General features: G+C 43.2%; 1 protein-coding gene across 1 annotated transcript in view; it reads left to right on the top strand.

Moving 5' to 3' along the window:
- The window catches only part of MBTPS1 (membrane bound transcription factor peptidase, site 1), a 31,426-nt gene extending 20,190 nt beyond the window's left edge, over nucleotides 1-11,236 (top strand). The window contains exons 13-23 of the mRNA XM_078601924.1: nucleotides 496-684; nucleotides 1,020-1,192; nucleotides 2,333-2,448; nucleotides 3,024-3,180; nucleotides 3,731-3,855; nucleotides 4,588-4,665; nucleotides 4,871-5,011; nucleotides 5,465-5,599; nucleotides 6,466-6,592; nucleotides 7,034-7,164; nucleotides 8,154-11,236. Coding sequence (XP_078458050.1) covers nucleotides 496-684; nucleotides 1,020-1,192; nucleotides 2,333-2,448; nucleotides 3,024-3,180; nucleotides 3,731-3,855; nucleotides 4,588-4,665; nucleotides 4,871-5,011; nucleotides 5,465-5,599; nucleotides 6,466-6,592; nucleotides 7,034-7,164; nucleotides 8,154-8,341 — 1,560 coding nt within the window. The 3' untranslated portion in view covers nucleotides 8,342-11,236. The remainder of the gene's footprint in view (nucleotides 1-495; nucleotides 685-1,019; nucleotides 1,193-2,332; nucleotides 2,449-3,023; nucleotides 3,181-3,730; nucleotides 3,856-4,587; nucleotides 4,666-4,870; nucleotides 5,012-5,464; nucleotides 5,600-6,465; nucleotides 6,593-7,033; nucleotides 7,165-8,153) is intronic.
- The last annotated feature ends 4,418 nt before the right edge of the window (nucleotides 11,237-15,654 follow it).

The raw sequence follows: 15,654 nt of genomic DNA, 5'->3' as shown, positions 1-15,654 counted from the left end.
TGTCCAGGTCGGCAAACCGGAAAACATTAATGCACCTGGCCCACCACATCCAGTATGTTTCACTCGGGCTGTGGATATTAGTCACATGTCTGTTCTGGTATAAAATGCTAGAATTAGAGATGGAATCATTCACCCAACCCCCAATGATTTGATAATTTTAGTGATTCGGGCTTACAATTCGATGTAAAAAATACATGTATTTTTTTTGTCGTGGTATATGCAGCTGCCACTGGTGGTTGCAGGGGTCATGTAAACCCATTACATGAAACATTTACCAATCGAAAAAAATATTCTTACACACTCAAAATTCCACACGTGTATTGTGAGCTTCAGAATCTAGCTATTATTTTCTTCAGCAGTATAACATTTAAGCGAACCCAGTTGCTATCATGTAACTTATTTGTGATTAAACGTCACTTCAGAATTGATTAGATGGAAGTGGGCATTGGGCATAGATGTCGCTCTGAAAGGTGTGCTTTTGCGCGTATGCCACAGCCGGTGTGGCAGCCCTACCTGCCACAGAATGGGGACACCATCGAGGTGGCTTTCTCCTACTCGCAAACTCTGTGGCCATGGTCGGGCTACCTGGCCCTGTCCATCTCTGTGGCCAAAAAGGCGGCCGGGTGGGAAGGGATCGCTCATGGGCACGTCTCTCTCACCATTGCCTCTCCAGCAAATTCACAGGTGGGAAGTTGCACAAGTTACGAACCTCACGGTCAAATGAAAATCATTCCAGTCCTACACATGGAGTATTACTTCGATGGTGATTATGATGGTTTTTGAAAAAAATATCTTTATTGGTGGAATGAGCCAATGGTTTGACGTACTCATATTGAATGCACCATCCCAGTGTGCATGACAAGTCAGTTCGTCTTGAGTACATCCGACATGGTGCTATTTTATGACAATTCCTCCCTTCAATGAAGGCAGTTGCGACTTACATATAATTTGTGTGCATTATGACACGAATGTTTGTTTTAATGTAATCTGGCTGGTGATGCTTTCTGTGGTATTTGCAGGCAGAGGATAGTAGCGAGCAGACGTCAAGCATCCGACTGCCTGTACGCGTCAAGGTGATTCCCACTCCTCCTCGCAGTAAGCGGATCCTCTGGGACCAGTACCACAACCTCCGTTACCCACCAGGCTACTTTCCCCGTGACAACCTGCGCATGAAGAACGACCCTCTCGACTGGTAAAACACACGCAACTTGTCATGACGACCTCCCCTGCTGCATTCGCTTTGAGAACCATATCTCACAGCAGTCACGTACTACAAAGCAAACAGCATTCGCGGAGAAATGGTGGTGAGGGAGCTTTGCCGGGTAGCTCAAAGGTCAGCATTGAGCTGGCACTGCTGAAATTCTAACTTCACATCCAGGCAGCCGCCTGTGATTGAACAATTTTCGTGACAGGATGGATAGTTTGTTTTTTGGACATGAACCTGAAATAAAAATCACACACAATCGGGAAAGAACATTTAAATAAATGGTGATGCGGTCAGTCTGGCATCTGTGCCAAGTTTTACATACATCAAGGCCATGTCAAGTTGTAAGTTTCAGTTATTTTGTTTTTGTCGGTGATAACGCTAGAGACCAGAATCGTGTTATTTGCAACAGTGACCCGGGGCATTAGTCTGCCAGTAGGGGGTAATTATTCTTACATATGATCCCAAATTAGTGATGTAAGGTTAATTTTAGAATTTGGACCCTGACCCCCGCACACTGGCCTACTCATGCGAATGACGTCAAGGCGATCTTTAACTTCCACTGTGAAGCAGATGGCGTGTAGTATTATGGTTATTACACAGTAATAATCAGGGTGACCGCTGGATTCGAACCGTGAACCTCTGCAATAAGCAGCGAATGCGCTACCGCTGAACCGTGTCACCGCCCATGAATTGGTGGCAATGCCTCTGACACAGGACAGGTCCAAATAGTTTGTGTCGACTATCAGTGTGGTCAGAATCTGTGCCAACTGTGAACCCCCACATTCTTGTGCCTCATTTGCATGATGCTCTGCTTACTGTTGAGTTGTTCTTCTCTGATCACACTGAGATACCTGCCCCAATATCTCACAATCAGTTCTACTGGTGTTTAAGACATGTATCGGTCATCTCCTTTTACGTACCATATCAGTTCTTTTACAAATTATAATTCTAAAACATTGCTTTGGAAAGGCGTCTTGCAACTGTCACGAAAAATGGAAACGTCCCCTTTAGGAACCCTCCATAGTCTTCCTACCAGAGTATAGTTTTATTGGAATAATATATACCACTAGCACTTAATTTCAATGCTGCTGTTCTAAAATATTAATTCTGCTCTGCCTTGCTTAGGAATGGAGACCACATCCACACCAACTTCCGTGACATGTACCAGCACCTGCGCAGCAATGGCTATTTCCTGGAGGTGCTAGGGGCACCAATCACCTGCTTTGATGCCAGCCAATACGGTGAGTCGTGCCTCCATATGTAGATATTATATAAGTGTGTACATGTACAGCATATCAATCCATATGCTGAATTAGTTTCTCCCCTTGCTGTGCGGGTAGTTGGGGTTATTTAGCCATATTTCACCACACTGGTTAGTGCCGGCTAGTGAAGGTGGCGGGGAGCATAGATGTGAGAACTTGGAATCGCAGTACAAACCTTTTGCTTTACTGCCCTCTGCTGCCCACCACATTAACCATCATGAGGCCTTCATGGTGTGGGTAGGCCTTCATCCAGCAAGTGGATTGTAAAAAGGGCTGAACAACAACCAGCATTATGTATACGTAGCCATCCGTGCTAATCGGAAGTTTATCGCGTAGCTAATTGTGGTTATGCCATATGGCTTTCTGATGTGTTTTCGTGTTGTACCCACATATTGTTCAGCACGCAATCCGATGTTTCGCTCCACATCCTGGGTGTTTCTTCAGCAACTGCATCCATTATCACAAGAATGACTGTCCTTGGACCACACTGCTGTTACATGACGTGTTCGCGCTGGGAACATTTCCGAGCCTCTTGTCGTCGACGGGGCGTGCAGGCACGCTCGTGCTGGTGGACAGTGAGGAGGAGTACTTCCCCGAGGAGGTGTCGAAGCTGAAGCGCGACGTGGACCATGGCCTGTCCGTCATTATCGTGAGCGACTGGTACAACACGTCTGTCATGCAGAAGGTCAAGTTCTACGATGAGAACACCAGGTAAGCGACCTGCTCCAGAGACTTATATTTTGATAGGGTTTGATGAAACATGAGACATCGTGCCGAACAATACGTGGTACACCACGAAAACACATCGGAAAGCCATACCCCATCAGTTTTGCACACCAGTTATGAACCCAACGCTTCTCCTCTTTCGGCCTACAACAATTTTTCTTAATCGGAATTTCATGATTTGTCATGATTAGGCGTTTCCATTCGATTCGTGGTGTACCATTTTGGTGCACTTTAGCAGCTATATAGAGGCGGTAGGTGTTAAGTGGCATACAGCATACGAATGAAAAATAATTCATACATGCACAATTCCATGCAGAATCAGACTAAGAATATTTAGATAGGAATAATGCATAGATCATGAGCATATTAATTATTTTTAATAGATGACTTATCATTAGACCCTAAGAGATGGTGACACGTTTACAGTGGAGCAGCACACGCATGTTACAAATGTGTGTTTAGTGAGTCGAAGCCATTAGGCCCAATGCCATCTCGGTGTATTAAGTGCACCGGTATCTCCACATGATGCGTGCAGGCAGTGGTGGATGCCGGACACGGGCGGTGCAAACGTTCCGGCTCTCAATGACCTGCTCACGCCCTGGAACATGGCCTTCAGCGACCGCGTGTTTGAGGGCGACTTCACCATCGGCGACCACGAGAGTAAGTGTGGTCACGGGGAGACGGAGATTGCTCAAACCTGGGTGTACGCCCAGTGCAGGGACAGGCTGTTGCTTGTCAGCACATAGGTGCACAGGCACCAGGATAGGAAAGTAAATGGCCCCTTGTTTATTTTTGCACTTGATAGTTTCAGATGTGCTTCATCTGAAATATAGTTGGGAAAACTGTTATTTGCAGCCATTCCTTGCTTTTCAAATGAGCCACAGAAGAAGCACAATTTCATGATGCTTTGGTTTTATTCGGTGGCACCTCTGCAGTGAGAGCACAGGGTTTATTGATGCATTAATTCTAGATTTGAAGCTTTCGTGACTGCAAGGATTCACATTCTTAGGTTTTTTCGGTAAAGTCACGTAGGTAAAACATTCACGACGTTTCGGAGGCAACACAAGTCTCCGTCATCGGTCCCACCTGAGGACGGAGACTTGTGTTGCCTCCGAAACGTCGTGAATGTTTTACCTACGTGACTTTATTGATGCAATTGTAATTGGCAAAAGCAACAGCATAGCTTGCTGTGCTCATAGCAGTGTGTGCATTTGCTTGACCTGAGTGTCAACAAGAGTCAAACACAGATACTGCAAGGGTCGATTAAGAAGTGCATTGTATTGTACTTCATTAAAAATATACCTCATTACAAAAAATGTACAATGGGGCTTTGTATGTTTTCAACAAACTAATATGAATTTGTGTGTAAATTATGTTTTCTGGTTCCCGCAGTGTATTATGCTTCAGGCAGCAGCATTGCGCGTTTCCCCAAAGACGGGATTGTTATTACACAGACGCTGAAGGATCAAGGTAAGCTGCTACTGTTGATGACTATTACAGTCTGTTGCATTCATTCTTCATTTGCGGATTAAACAATTATGTAAATTAATTTATGTATATTCAGATTAATATATAGCGATGACAGATAGGCCTATCAGTTCTATTTATGTAGGCTACCAAGCGAAAGCGTCTGGTTTTACGTCACAATTTGTTCCCACTTGGTCGGTCTGTGCAGGCATGGATGTGCTGCGGCAGGAGGCTTACACGGTGGAGGGGGTGCCCATCTTGGGTTTGTACCAGGCGAGCGGGGACGGTGCTGGTCGCATTGTGCTGTATGGCGACTCCAACTGCCTCGATGACAGCCACCGACAAAAGGGTAAAGCCGGGGGCCTTGGTCGTGCCTGGTGTTGTTGCTGTCCAGTGCAAATGAAAAGAGAATTGCAAAGTTTGACGCTGTGATATCAGAACAACAACACTTGCTATTCATGTTAGTTTACTTTGTCTTTGCAGGTATGAGGGTGTGTTATTGACAGTGATGTTTTTTTCCAACATGCACTTTTGCATGCATGCACTCTGTCAAAAAAATGTATCCTAAATCGAATCGCAATCTTCAATCATGACAATTCATGAAATTATCAAACCTATTTTTTAAGTTGCCTTCAAAGTTGGTTATGCATGACGCTGATTCTACTTTTAAGTGCTTCTTTTACACTGATCGGATCTCTCTTGGGGACTCCACAGACTGCTTCTGGATGCTGGATGCGTTGCTGCAGTTCTACTTTTAAGTGCTTCTTTTACACTGATCGGATCTCTCTTGGGGACTCCACAGACTGCTTCTGGATGCTGGATGCGTTGCTGCAGTACGCGGCGTACGACGTCCTCTCGCCCGTGTTTTCGGAAGCGAATGGGCGTGGGGCCATCCAGCAGATCACTCACGAAGGCCCACTGCCCACGCGCATGGAGGGTGAGGCTTCAGTCCACGGTTTCACTGTCGCAGAATAATCCTTAAACCTGAATGCCCGTATGGAATATTTCCTTGTACTTTTTTCACACAGTGAAAGTCCTGTTAACCATATGATTATTTAGCCTTCCTATTATACACGCTTCCAAACAGATCTCTGCAAACTCCTGTTACCTAGCCGTCAAGTTTTTTTATAATCCGATGTTAGATACGAATCAGAGGAGTCACACAAAAGTAGCAGTACATTAATTTTATGTGGGTCTTTGCAAGGTAAGGGTCATTTGGTTATTTGAGCCTAAGCACAGAGTGACCAAGAAATGACAGCAAATTCTTACTGGTGGTGTTTCTGCATGCTTTACTGCGTGAATAAAAGGAGTAATTTGTATAACCAAATGTGTCCTCACATTAAATTGGATAAGAAGACATTAAGTTTAGTGACACACAAAACTGTTAATATCGGATCATTTGGTGAAGTCAACAACAACACTGCCTTCTATATGTATACATGTTGAACTTCTTTCACACCGTACGTAGCCAACCGTACTAGGGGTGGGGCACCTATTGCCCAGAACTTCATTTCATATGCCCCATCTCCACTTGTTGTACCACTTCGAAGCAGTCTGCAAATGATATCCATCACTGCACACTAATTGGATACTAGAGGAGAAGTAGCAACACTGCGTTTCTAATTTTAGCACTGCAATCAGTCACTTGTCACTTTAGCAGTGACTTAAACTACTGACGTATTTGTTTAAGTGAGGCCCACAAAAGGTATTTGAAAGTACTATTTGGCCGATAGGGTGTAAAGGGTAACATACTTACATACTTCCTAAAGAATGGCTTATTTACTAATAGACCTCCCTGTGCAGGAAACCACCTGTACCGTTACTCCAAGGTGCTGGAAGCTCACCTGGGGGATCCCAAGCCCCGACCCCTTCCTGCCTGCCCCCACCTGTCCTGGGCCAAGCCGCAGCCGCTGAACCAGACTGCACCCAGGTAAATGCCCGTGCATAATTTGGCACTAAACATCTGATTAAACGCGTAAAGGTGCTTGCAAAATCCGTGAACATTAGCATAAGTTGTGTAATGCATAAAAGAGTAATTTGATGCAATTGTATTCCATCGGTAATGACGTGTTGTTCATCGTGTTCTATTTAAAACACGCTTTTCCAGTCTTGTAATGTTTGCACATTGTCTTCAGTTTTTTTTAGGTCCAGATAGTTAATTGACCAAAATGTTAGTTAATTTGCATATTGATGTGTTTTTTAATGCTTAGTTGTTGTATGCTCATATATTTAGCTTTGTTTTCACGTTATATACGAATACACATGTGGCATGAATTGACTGCACTTCATCGTCATGTACCAGTGGATGTGTACCCGTAATTCGGTGTCGTGTGCACGCACGTTGTATTTTCACGCCCCGTTATTATTTCAGCAATCTGTGGAAGCAGCCAAAGCTTCTGGCAATGGACCCTGAGCCAATCTCCTTCCCAAACCTGAGGCAGAACCGACCCCAGGTGCGGCCTCTTTCACCCGGAGAGAGCAGTGCCTGGGACGTCCCTCAGGGTAAGGTGTTGCTGAATCAGCATCAGGTGTGAGGTCCCTCGTTACAGAAGTGTAGAGGAGTAGAAGAGAGTAGTGGCGTCATGTGCGTTGTCCGGTGCGATGGCGTCACGGGGATAAAGGGGGGAACCCGTGAAGTAAGCGGGGTCGTAGCTGGAGAGTAGGGTCGAAGTAGGGTGGAATGGGGGGAGCCAGGGGCAAGAGGGTAGGAATAGGGGATAGACAGCGTCAGGGCTGGACGTGGCTGTGCTCCTCGGTCGGCCGTGTTGGCTGGTCCCACGGCCGGCGCAGAGGAGACGGCACGGGGCAGCCGGCTGTGTCGGGACCGAGTGGGACCTAGCCCGGGACCTCTAACCCCTGGGAAGTGGTTCACCCCCCCCCCCCCCCATGTGTTGTGTAGCCCTTAATAAACGGCGAAAGCCCTTAACCTTACCTGCGTCTCTGAGTGAGTCGTTGCCAACTCTTCTACAGAAGTATGGGATTTTCTAGCGATGGAACTGACAAATGCCAGTACTCTGAAGCAGACTGGTAGCGAATTGAAATCATCATATTCATTTTGAGTTGATCAGTCACCCATTAACTACATTCCACGTGAGTTACAAGTCGAAAAGAGTAAGAGAATGATTGCTAGAGAATAAGGTTCAGTGGCTTTGATTATAGTTGGTGGATTTTTGGTGGAGCAAACATTGTTTTTTAGGTAGTAAAATGTTCTATAATCTTAGGTGTCGTATAACCCTTGTGCCTAATTATTAGTTATTTTTAAAAAAATGACCATTTATGATGCAGGAAGTTTCCTCTATATGTAAACAATTTGTTGTTATGGCATAGGTATCTATGCAATTACAGGAAAATCTACTTTTAATACAAAAACAAACTTTGAAAAATATTGAGGATTATTGATATATTTTCGTGAATGTGTATGATGCTCTTCAATAGGTTATTTATTTATTTTAACTACCACAGCCTGACCCCTTCCTTTTCATCACTGGCAGGTATAATGCCGGGCCGGTATAACCAGGACGTGGGCCACACTATCCCCGTGTTCGCGTTCTTCGGCGCCACGGTGGTGCTCGCGTTCTTTGTTGTCAAAATCAGCAAGACGAAGAGTCGGCCAAAAAGGAAAAGGCCACTGCGTTTAAAACGGCTGCATCTCGCCGTCACCACCAAGCCATCTGTTTGATGACGTGGGCAGTCAAGAAAACACGGCTTTTGTTGACATTTAGCACCTCCATCCCAGTGTGCGTGTTTTACACCACTGGCAGGCAGTGCCAAAAGAAGGCCCCAGGACTTCTCCTGCACCGGCAGTTTTTTGATGCCACTGGTCACGCTTGGGATACCGAGGATGCTTTTCTGCGATCAGCTACATCACGCACAATTTAAGCGGGATGTGCAGGACTTGAGAGAGGTTTTTTTTGCGAGTTTGAGGGTTATTTTTTTAACTGCGATTTCCCAAGAAACACCAACGTGGTGAATGATGCTGCGTGATTTTGAAGAGAAAATAGCGGGACCCCCTATTTCCTTCCAAACGAGGTTTGAACTCTACAGTAATCCTCCACGAACTCTTGTGTTTACGCTCACAGACCAAACAAAAAATGTACAGTATATCAAGACGGATGCTGATTGGTAATCTTATAGGAAGATAGTTATTGGTGAACAGCTTTTAATTTGTTCACTGATATGTTGCATTTCTTCACATTCTTCACTACATTATTTTATTCTAATCTGAATTTTCAAAATTGTTATGTCTTGGGGAAGGAGGGAAAAATATGAATGCCTAAAAGTTAAGTCACGAAGAATGCGCACATACAAACACCTAAAATAATTGTCAATGTTTACTTTAAATGTTGCACCTTATGTTTATCACCTACATTCTCTTGAAGGTAATCATTATCGTACTAATTGGCAGAGGTGGGACAAAGTCATTGTTATGCAAGTCCAAGTCGAGTCGCAAGTCATCAAATTCATGACTCGAGTCTGACTCGAGTCCAAGTCACATGACTCGAGTCCACACCTCTGCTAATTGGAATATAAACCATTTTTTCAAGCTTATCCGGGACATTACTCAAATTACCTCTTTATGCTGCTAGGCCTGCAAGCTAAATAAAAACATTTTGTTCAACTTTTGAGTGAGGAAACTTTGTTTTGTGTTCACAGGATTTTATAAAGTAGAATATTAAAGTTTATTTCAGTTGAAAAAGTGCCAAATAGTGCATGCATAATGAAATGTTGTGGAATAGCTCATGCTTGTTGATGTGTCAACAGAATTGCTCTGGATATTCTGGCTCAAAATCATAATAGTTGTCACATACGTTCTGTTAAGTTAATTTTACAAGCAATTTTTTTTACATCCATTACTAGTAGGCTGGGCAAATTGAAATACATGTCTCTGCATTACATGGCACCAAATGGTGTTTAGCAGCATGTGTTAAATGTTTATCGTTTGACACGACCAGTGTGTGTGATTTTTTTTATATATATAAACGAATTTCTCTTGCAGCGTACATAATAAGCATTATCCTTTTGAAGAGTTCGTTGGAATGTGTTTTGTTGTAGTGGCTGGCATGAGTGATGTTACGTTTAAGATTCAATTTATTCAAATTGCGTGGAGCAAAAATGAACAGCAAAAATGGGTTTTCTAAATGATGTGCTTTACCTCTGCAACACTTTTTGCAGAAAAATGCTCAAACTTTTTAAATGACGTGTTTAAAATGGGAAATCTAAATGGTTTGAAATGTAATAAAAGTGGCACGTCTTATGCAAAGGTGGGACCGCTTTTGGTTGACTTTGCACAACATTATTTATTGCAGGTGTTAAGTGTTCACATCCGTTATTAGACACTTTTTTAACGTCTTTTTCTCCGTGTTGTAAATTTTTAAATACGATTTTGCTTTAATAGTTAAAAGTGAATGACCAGTGAAAATGTGGCCGGGCACTGAACTCTACTTACTCAAGGTTACAGAATGAATCTGGCTGCGTATGATGTATGTGCAGTTATGAAGATACCCATCACTGCCATTTGACTGTGCCTGCGATTTAATTCGAGCCAAATTAAACCAAAACAGCTGCCCGCACAAGGGCGTGATTCAATTGCTTTATATTGCACAACATAAAATATTTTCCTGAATTCCCCAATGACTCAAAATAACTCTTTTACAAATTCTTTTCAGACCTTAGAATTAAATTGGCTCTGAAAGTTAATTGTCTTAAGTGAAGCATCATCCCAACATGATGGATGTTTTAGCAATCATGTGTTCCACCTTGCATCAGGACGTATACCGCTATCCCTGTCAACTGAAGTGATTATTAGGTTCTATTTAAATCGTGTTGAAATTGCATTTCTTATGACTTTGTTAAAGCTGGAATTTCTACGAGAAATGGCCACCATTTTATCCAGAATATGGTGGAAAAAAAAACATCAAGATAAAAAAAGATTACTTAACAAAGTGTCATTGCCACCATGTAACATCAGGGGGAAAATATGGGGCCACTAATATGTTGAACAGACTGCTAAAAATCTGCAGAAGCAGTCAACTTTAATCAAAATGTGGCTCCGTATTGGAAAAAATACAGTGCAGTGAAACAGCTGCATAGAAATTAACTGGACTGCAATGTTCCATAGCTCTAATATAGCTTAACATGAACTTGTGCGGGGAGAGTAATTTTGCATGTTATGATGCTTGTGTAGACATAATGATGGTCCTGGACAAGTTTCATATTCATTTTATTGTGGCTTTTTTTGAAGAAGGAATTGCCACTCGTGGCCGTAAAATTTCTACACCTTTTTGTGGATGTAAATTGTCAAATTCTTTGATAGAAATATTCTGGTATAGTGTTTTTTCAACATTCCAAATTTTTGTTGGTGCTCTGGACATGTCTGTAAAATTAGTGGGAAACTAATATGGTGTAATGAAGAATGAGGAGCATGTTTTGCACTGCCCAGCATTTGTTTTACTTTTCTTTTCATCTTGTAATTTCTCCTGTTGCAAATGTACAGGTAAATAATTGTTTTCAGCATTCCTTTGAATAAACATGGTTTTGTAAAGTTTGAAATAAATCTATATGCTGCAAACAGAAATTTTAATGTGGATGTGTTGTGTTAATGTTCTACATATTACACAGACACAACTTCAACCGAGAGGATGGGTACAAACTGAGCAATTGGAAGGACGTTATTAACCAGGTAGTCTTAACTGACTGTGATGTTTCCATCCAACCTGCCTTTGTCAGCTGTTATTTCGACTGTGTCTCTCTATGCCTCTCTCTTAGATCTCTCATGCTCACATATCCGTTGCATTGCACTCTCATGCTCATATGTCTTTTGGATTGCACTCTCATACTCACAGGCCCTTTGGATTACACCCATTGGGTTGCACTCTCGTCGAGGAGGCCGATCTTATCCTTCTTTTCTTCCGTTGAATGCTAATTTCTGACATTAACATCATGCTAATTTCTCACATTAACATAGCCACTTCCGTGCCCTCTAATTTCTCACATTAACATAGCACTTCCGTGCATTCGTTTAGGAGGCCGCTCTCCTAGCTTACTTTTACATGATAATTTCTCACATTAACATCACTAGCCCCGGCCACTTCTTTATGACCCTTGGGCTACACCCATTTAAAACCTTTTAAAACAGTCTGCCTCAGCAGCAGACCATGCTTTCCCACCTGATGATGGACGCTTGTGTTGCGCCCGAAACGTGATTTATTTAATTTTATACCTACGTGACTTTACCGAAAGAAGCAAAGAGTATGGGTTCCTGCAGTCACGAAAGCTTCAAATCAAGATTCTACATATTAGTTTAGTACATTAACCCATTTTCATATTCATGAATGGTCTGCAACTCACGCACCCTTTTACATTCTTTACATTTCAAGAGGAGTTGAACTTCAAGGTCACCCCTCTGGCTGCATCTCTCCTTGTATTGTCCTCTCGAGTGAATTACTTCATTTATAACCAACACATTCTCTCAGAGCCAGAACAAGCTTCCTGGCCAAGCATTAACACATTTGTGTTGACATCTTTCTTTCGTATGACAGGACCGAAAAGCAATGGTTTGAAATGCGTGAGTTGAATCCTAAGTGTTTTCAACCAATCCAATGAGGCAACGGACGCTGTCTGGATCGCAGCGACACCGCCAGGAAGTGCATAGATGGCGCATTAGTCGGTGATGTGTTTGATGGTTTGAACTTCGCCCACAGTCGCAGCTCGGCGATTCTTTGAACTTCCAATTTTTGGAAGGTGGACGCGCGTCCTCCCATGTTGCGTTCGAGCGCGGTGCTTTCACGGTCGGGACCTCAATTAGGTCTTGTGTTTGCCACTTCCATAGTCGCCCAAGATCCCGTCCAGCGAGTGCCAATGTTTTTTTTTTATTATTTTCAGCCAACGTCGCGAGCACAAGAAGCCACGGGGAGTGGAGTTGGACTTCAGGGTGCCGCTGATGATACGAAGTGCGGTTTTGGTTTTGGTATCGACGAGGTTTGTGAGAGCTGGCACTCCACACAAAATATAGATTACATTTCTCTGGCCTCCCCTAGGTCCTCTCGTCCTTCAATGTTACAGTACCTGCTGCGGCTGCAATAAACATTGGGTGTTAAGGCCACGCTTCCTCAACAGGCATTTACATCACTCAATTGACATGTACCGGTACAGCCCCTTTTGTGAATCCATTGCTGGATAAGGGCCTCCCCGCTGCGTATGGGTCGTGGTAGTAATTTCACTATTCCCTGTACTGCACGTTAGGTAGTGCGGGTTAGTGGTGGGAAACATTCATGGCAGTAATCTGGAAAGGAAAATGCAACAATGGATTTTGCTTCGCTGCCCTCTGCTGCCCAACACGTAGGCTCACAGTCAGTTAAAAGCAAACTCGGAGGGAATACTTTACAAGGCACGCATGTTGTAGTTCTTTCGCACCGTACGTAGCCAACGCTGCTCAATCAGAGGTGCGGAGGAAGGATAACAAACAAAACACAATAGGAAATTCTAGCGAAATTCTTTAAAATCTAGATTTCAAAGTGCAAAGCTGCAGTGGCTTCCTAATATAGGACGAGAGCATTCCAGAGGGCTGCAGAAGTACATGATGCAGTGACCGTCTTTGTTCAATAGTTATCCAAAAACAATGATCATAATAATAATAATTTACACTTACAAATTGCGTTTCACCCAGAGGTCGCAAGGCGCTGCATCGAGCGAAAAAAAACGTAAGCAAATAACTCACGCAATTCTAAAGCACGCAGGCTCATGATTTAACCACATATACAAATACCCCCGCCCCCACACTCCCAAAACACCTAACTAAAATTAATCAGGTGAAAAGGCCTTTAAGAAAAATACGTCTTTAGGCGTGCTGAGCAGATCGAATATTTGATGGCCGTGAATGCCACAGCTTTGGGGCAACACGGGAAAAGACCCCCTGGTCACCCATTAAAGGAAGGCGTGACCTCGGCACACACAATAGCCCACACTCAGACAATCGAAGAACTGGCGTTGGGACATACGGGTGGAGGTCACGGATGCAAATGTAAAGTCACTTTAATAACCGGAGTACCTGTACCTGCATCAACAGTTTAGTTTCCGTCCTCTCAGCCATCGTTGGTCCATTGCTGAAGGCTTGCCCACCATCCAGCAGGCTTCTGTGACTTCACAATTCTTCTCGCACCTGCACACATTGACGGACTGGGACAAAAACAATCGGGCCAGGCATTTGTAAACACACCGGCCTCATTGGGCCATTTTGGATTTGCAGAATATGGGATTTAATGCCAACTGAGAGTGTAAATAAGTAATTGAGCGTACAAATTAGGAAGTAATTAAAATATTTCATTAATAACAAAAAAACATACTTTTTTCCCTCTGATCACATTTGCAATATCCCCATACATACATACAGACCCATCGGCCCTCTGAATGGACCGGCCCACCACTCATTTGCCCGGACTGCTGCCCGATGGCTAGTCCGGGCCTGCCTGCACATGAGCAAATCTCATAGCTCCATCTCTGCGGTGAATGTTTCTCCCATGTCGTGTTCCCTCCTTCATCTGCCACTCCATTACAACGGGCCAACATTCTGTCCTGCCCATAACCCACTTACGTTTCTCAAGACTTCACAATTATCTGTGTTTGTTTTCTGATCAACGTGTACTTCTCTCTGTGTAAATTCCCAATATCCAACTCTCCGTGATTATTTGTTTTCAAACATCATTTATCTACGTTGCAGATCCCTCGAAAACAATGAAACCCTATCCATTAGTTTTCTTTGCCCGACAATAAACATTCGTACTATAGCCATATACAGTATGTAACAAACATATTATGTGGTTCTTTCAGTAAAGTCCCGTAGGTATTAAATAAAATATGATTTATTTTTATTTAAATATGATTTATTTATAAAATATGATTTATTTTTATTTAAATTTGATTTATTTATAAAATATGATTTATTTTTATTTAAATATGATTTATTTTATTTTATACCTACGTGACTTTACCGAAAGAACCAAAGAGTATGGATTCCTGCAGTCACGAAAGCTTCACATCAAGTATGTATTTTTCGATTTAAAGCTTTCATGACTGCAGGGATTCATCTTCTTGGTTCTTTCGGTAAAGTCACGTAAAATGGAAATAATAAAAAAATAAAAATAAAACTTAATAAAATAATTCTCACGACGTTTCGGCCACAACGCAAGCAGCCGTCCTCAGGTGAAGAACAGGGCTGTCAGAAAGACAGGTCTGTCAGCGTCTTTCTGACAGACCTGTTCTTCACCTGAGGACGGCTGCTTGCGTTGTGGCCGAAACGTGAATTTTTTTTATTATGTTTTATTTTTTATTATTTCCATTCTACGTGACTTTACCGAAAGAACCAAGAAGATCTAGTATGTAACAAAACTAAAAGTTGTTTGCTGGGTGGCTGGCCACGCTGCGCGTTTCCGACTGGCTGGTGGAGGCGCGCTGGGGGTGCCGTGAAGGGGCGTGGTGGCGACTGGGACAATCATGAACATTATTGGCTGTCCACCGGTGCGCGGTATATCCCAATAAAAAACAAAATTTTCGCAAATAATTATTCATTTTATATATTTTTTCCCCCACGATTCGCAACACCGGTCGGAAAGGAAATCATGCGGGGTGCGTCAAAATCAGTTCTCGTGATGTCGAAGCGACGCTTTCACAGCCTGTTTGCCGAATATCAGCACCCAGCCTGAAGACGATTGGCTCCGTGTTTTGACTCGTGCCCGAGGCAGATTTGACTCGTGCCTTGGTCGGACGTTTAGGAATAGGTTAGGGTGAGAGAAATACGAGCACTGACCTTTTCATGAACATTTCTGCCGACATCGGAAAACCCTGTCCTTGAGTAGCATTTGGTTGTTCACGACAGATGCATATTTTGACCTAATTTCGTGTTTCCAATAAACGATCTCAAAGCTCTCCTTGCCGTACTTGTCCATCGGCGCTTCAAGATGACGACGAAGATGATGCTCCAGTCCCACCTCAGACTCG

Source organism: Lampetra planeri, chromosome 17, assembly GCF_965212315.1.
Source record: "Lampetra planeri chromosome 17, kcLamPlan1.2.h2, whole genome shotgun sequence".
Lineage (NCBI taxonomy): Eukaryota > Metazoa > Chordata > Hyperoartia > Petromyzontiformes > Petromyzontidae > Lampetra > Lampetra planeri.
This window is presented reverse-complemented; position numbering and strand designations above follow the sequence as displayed.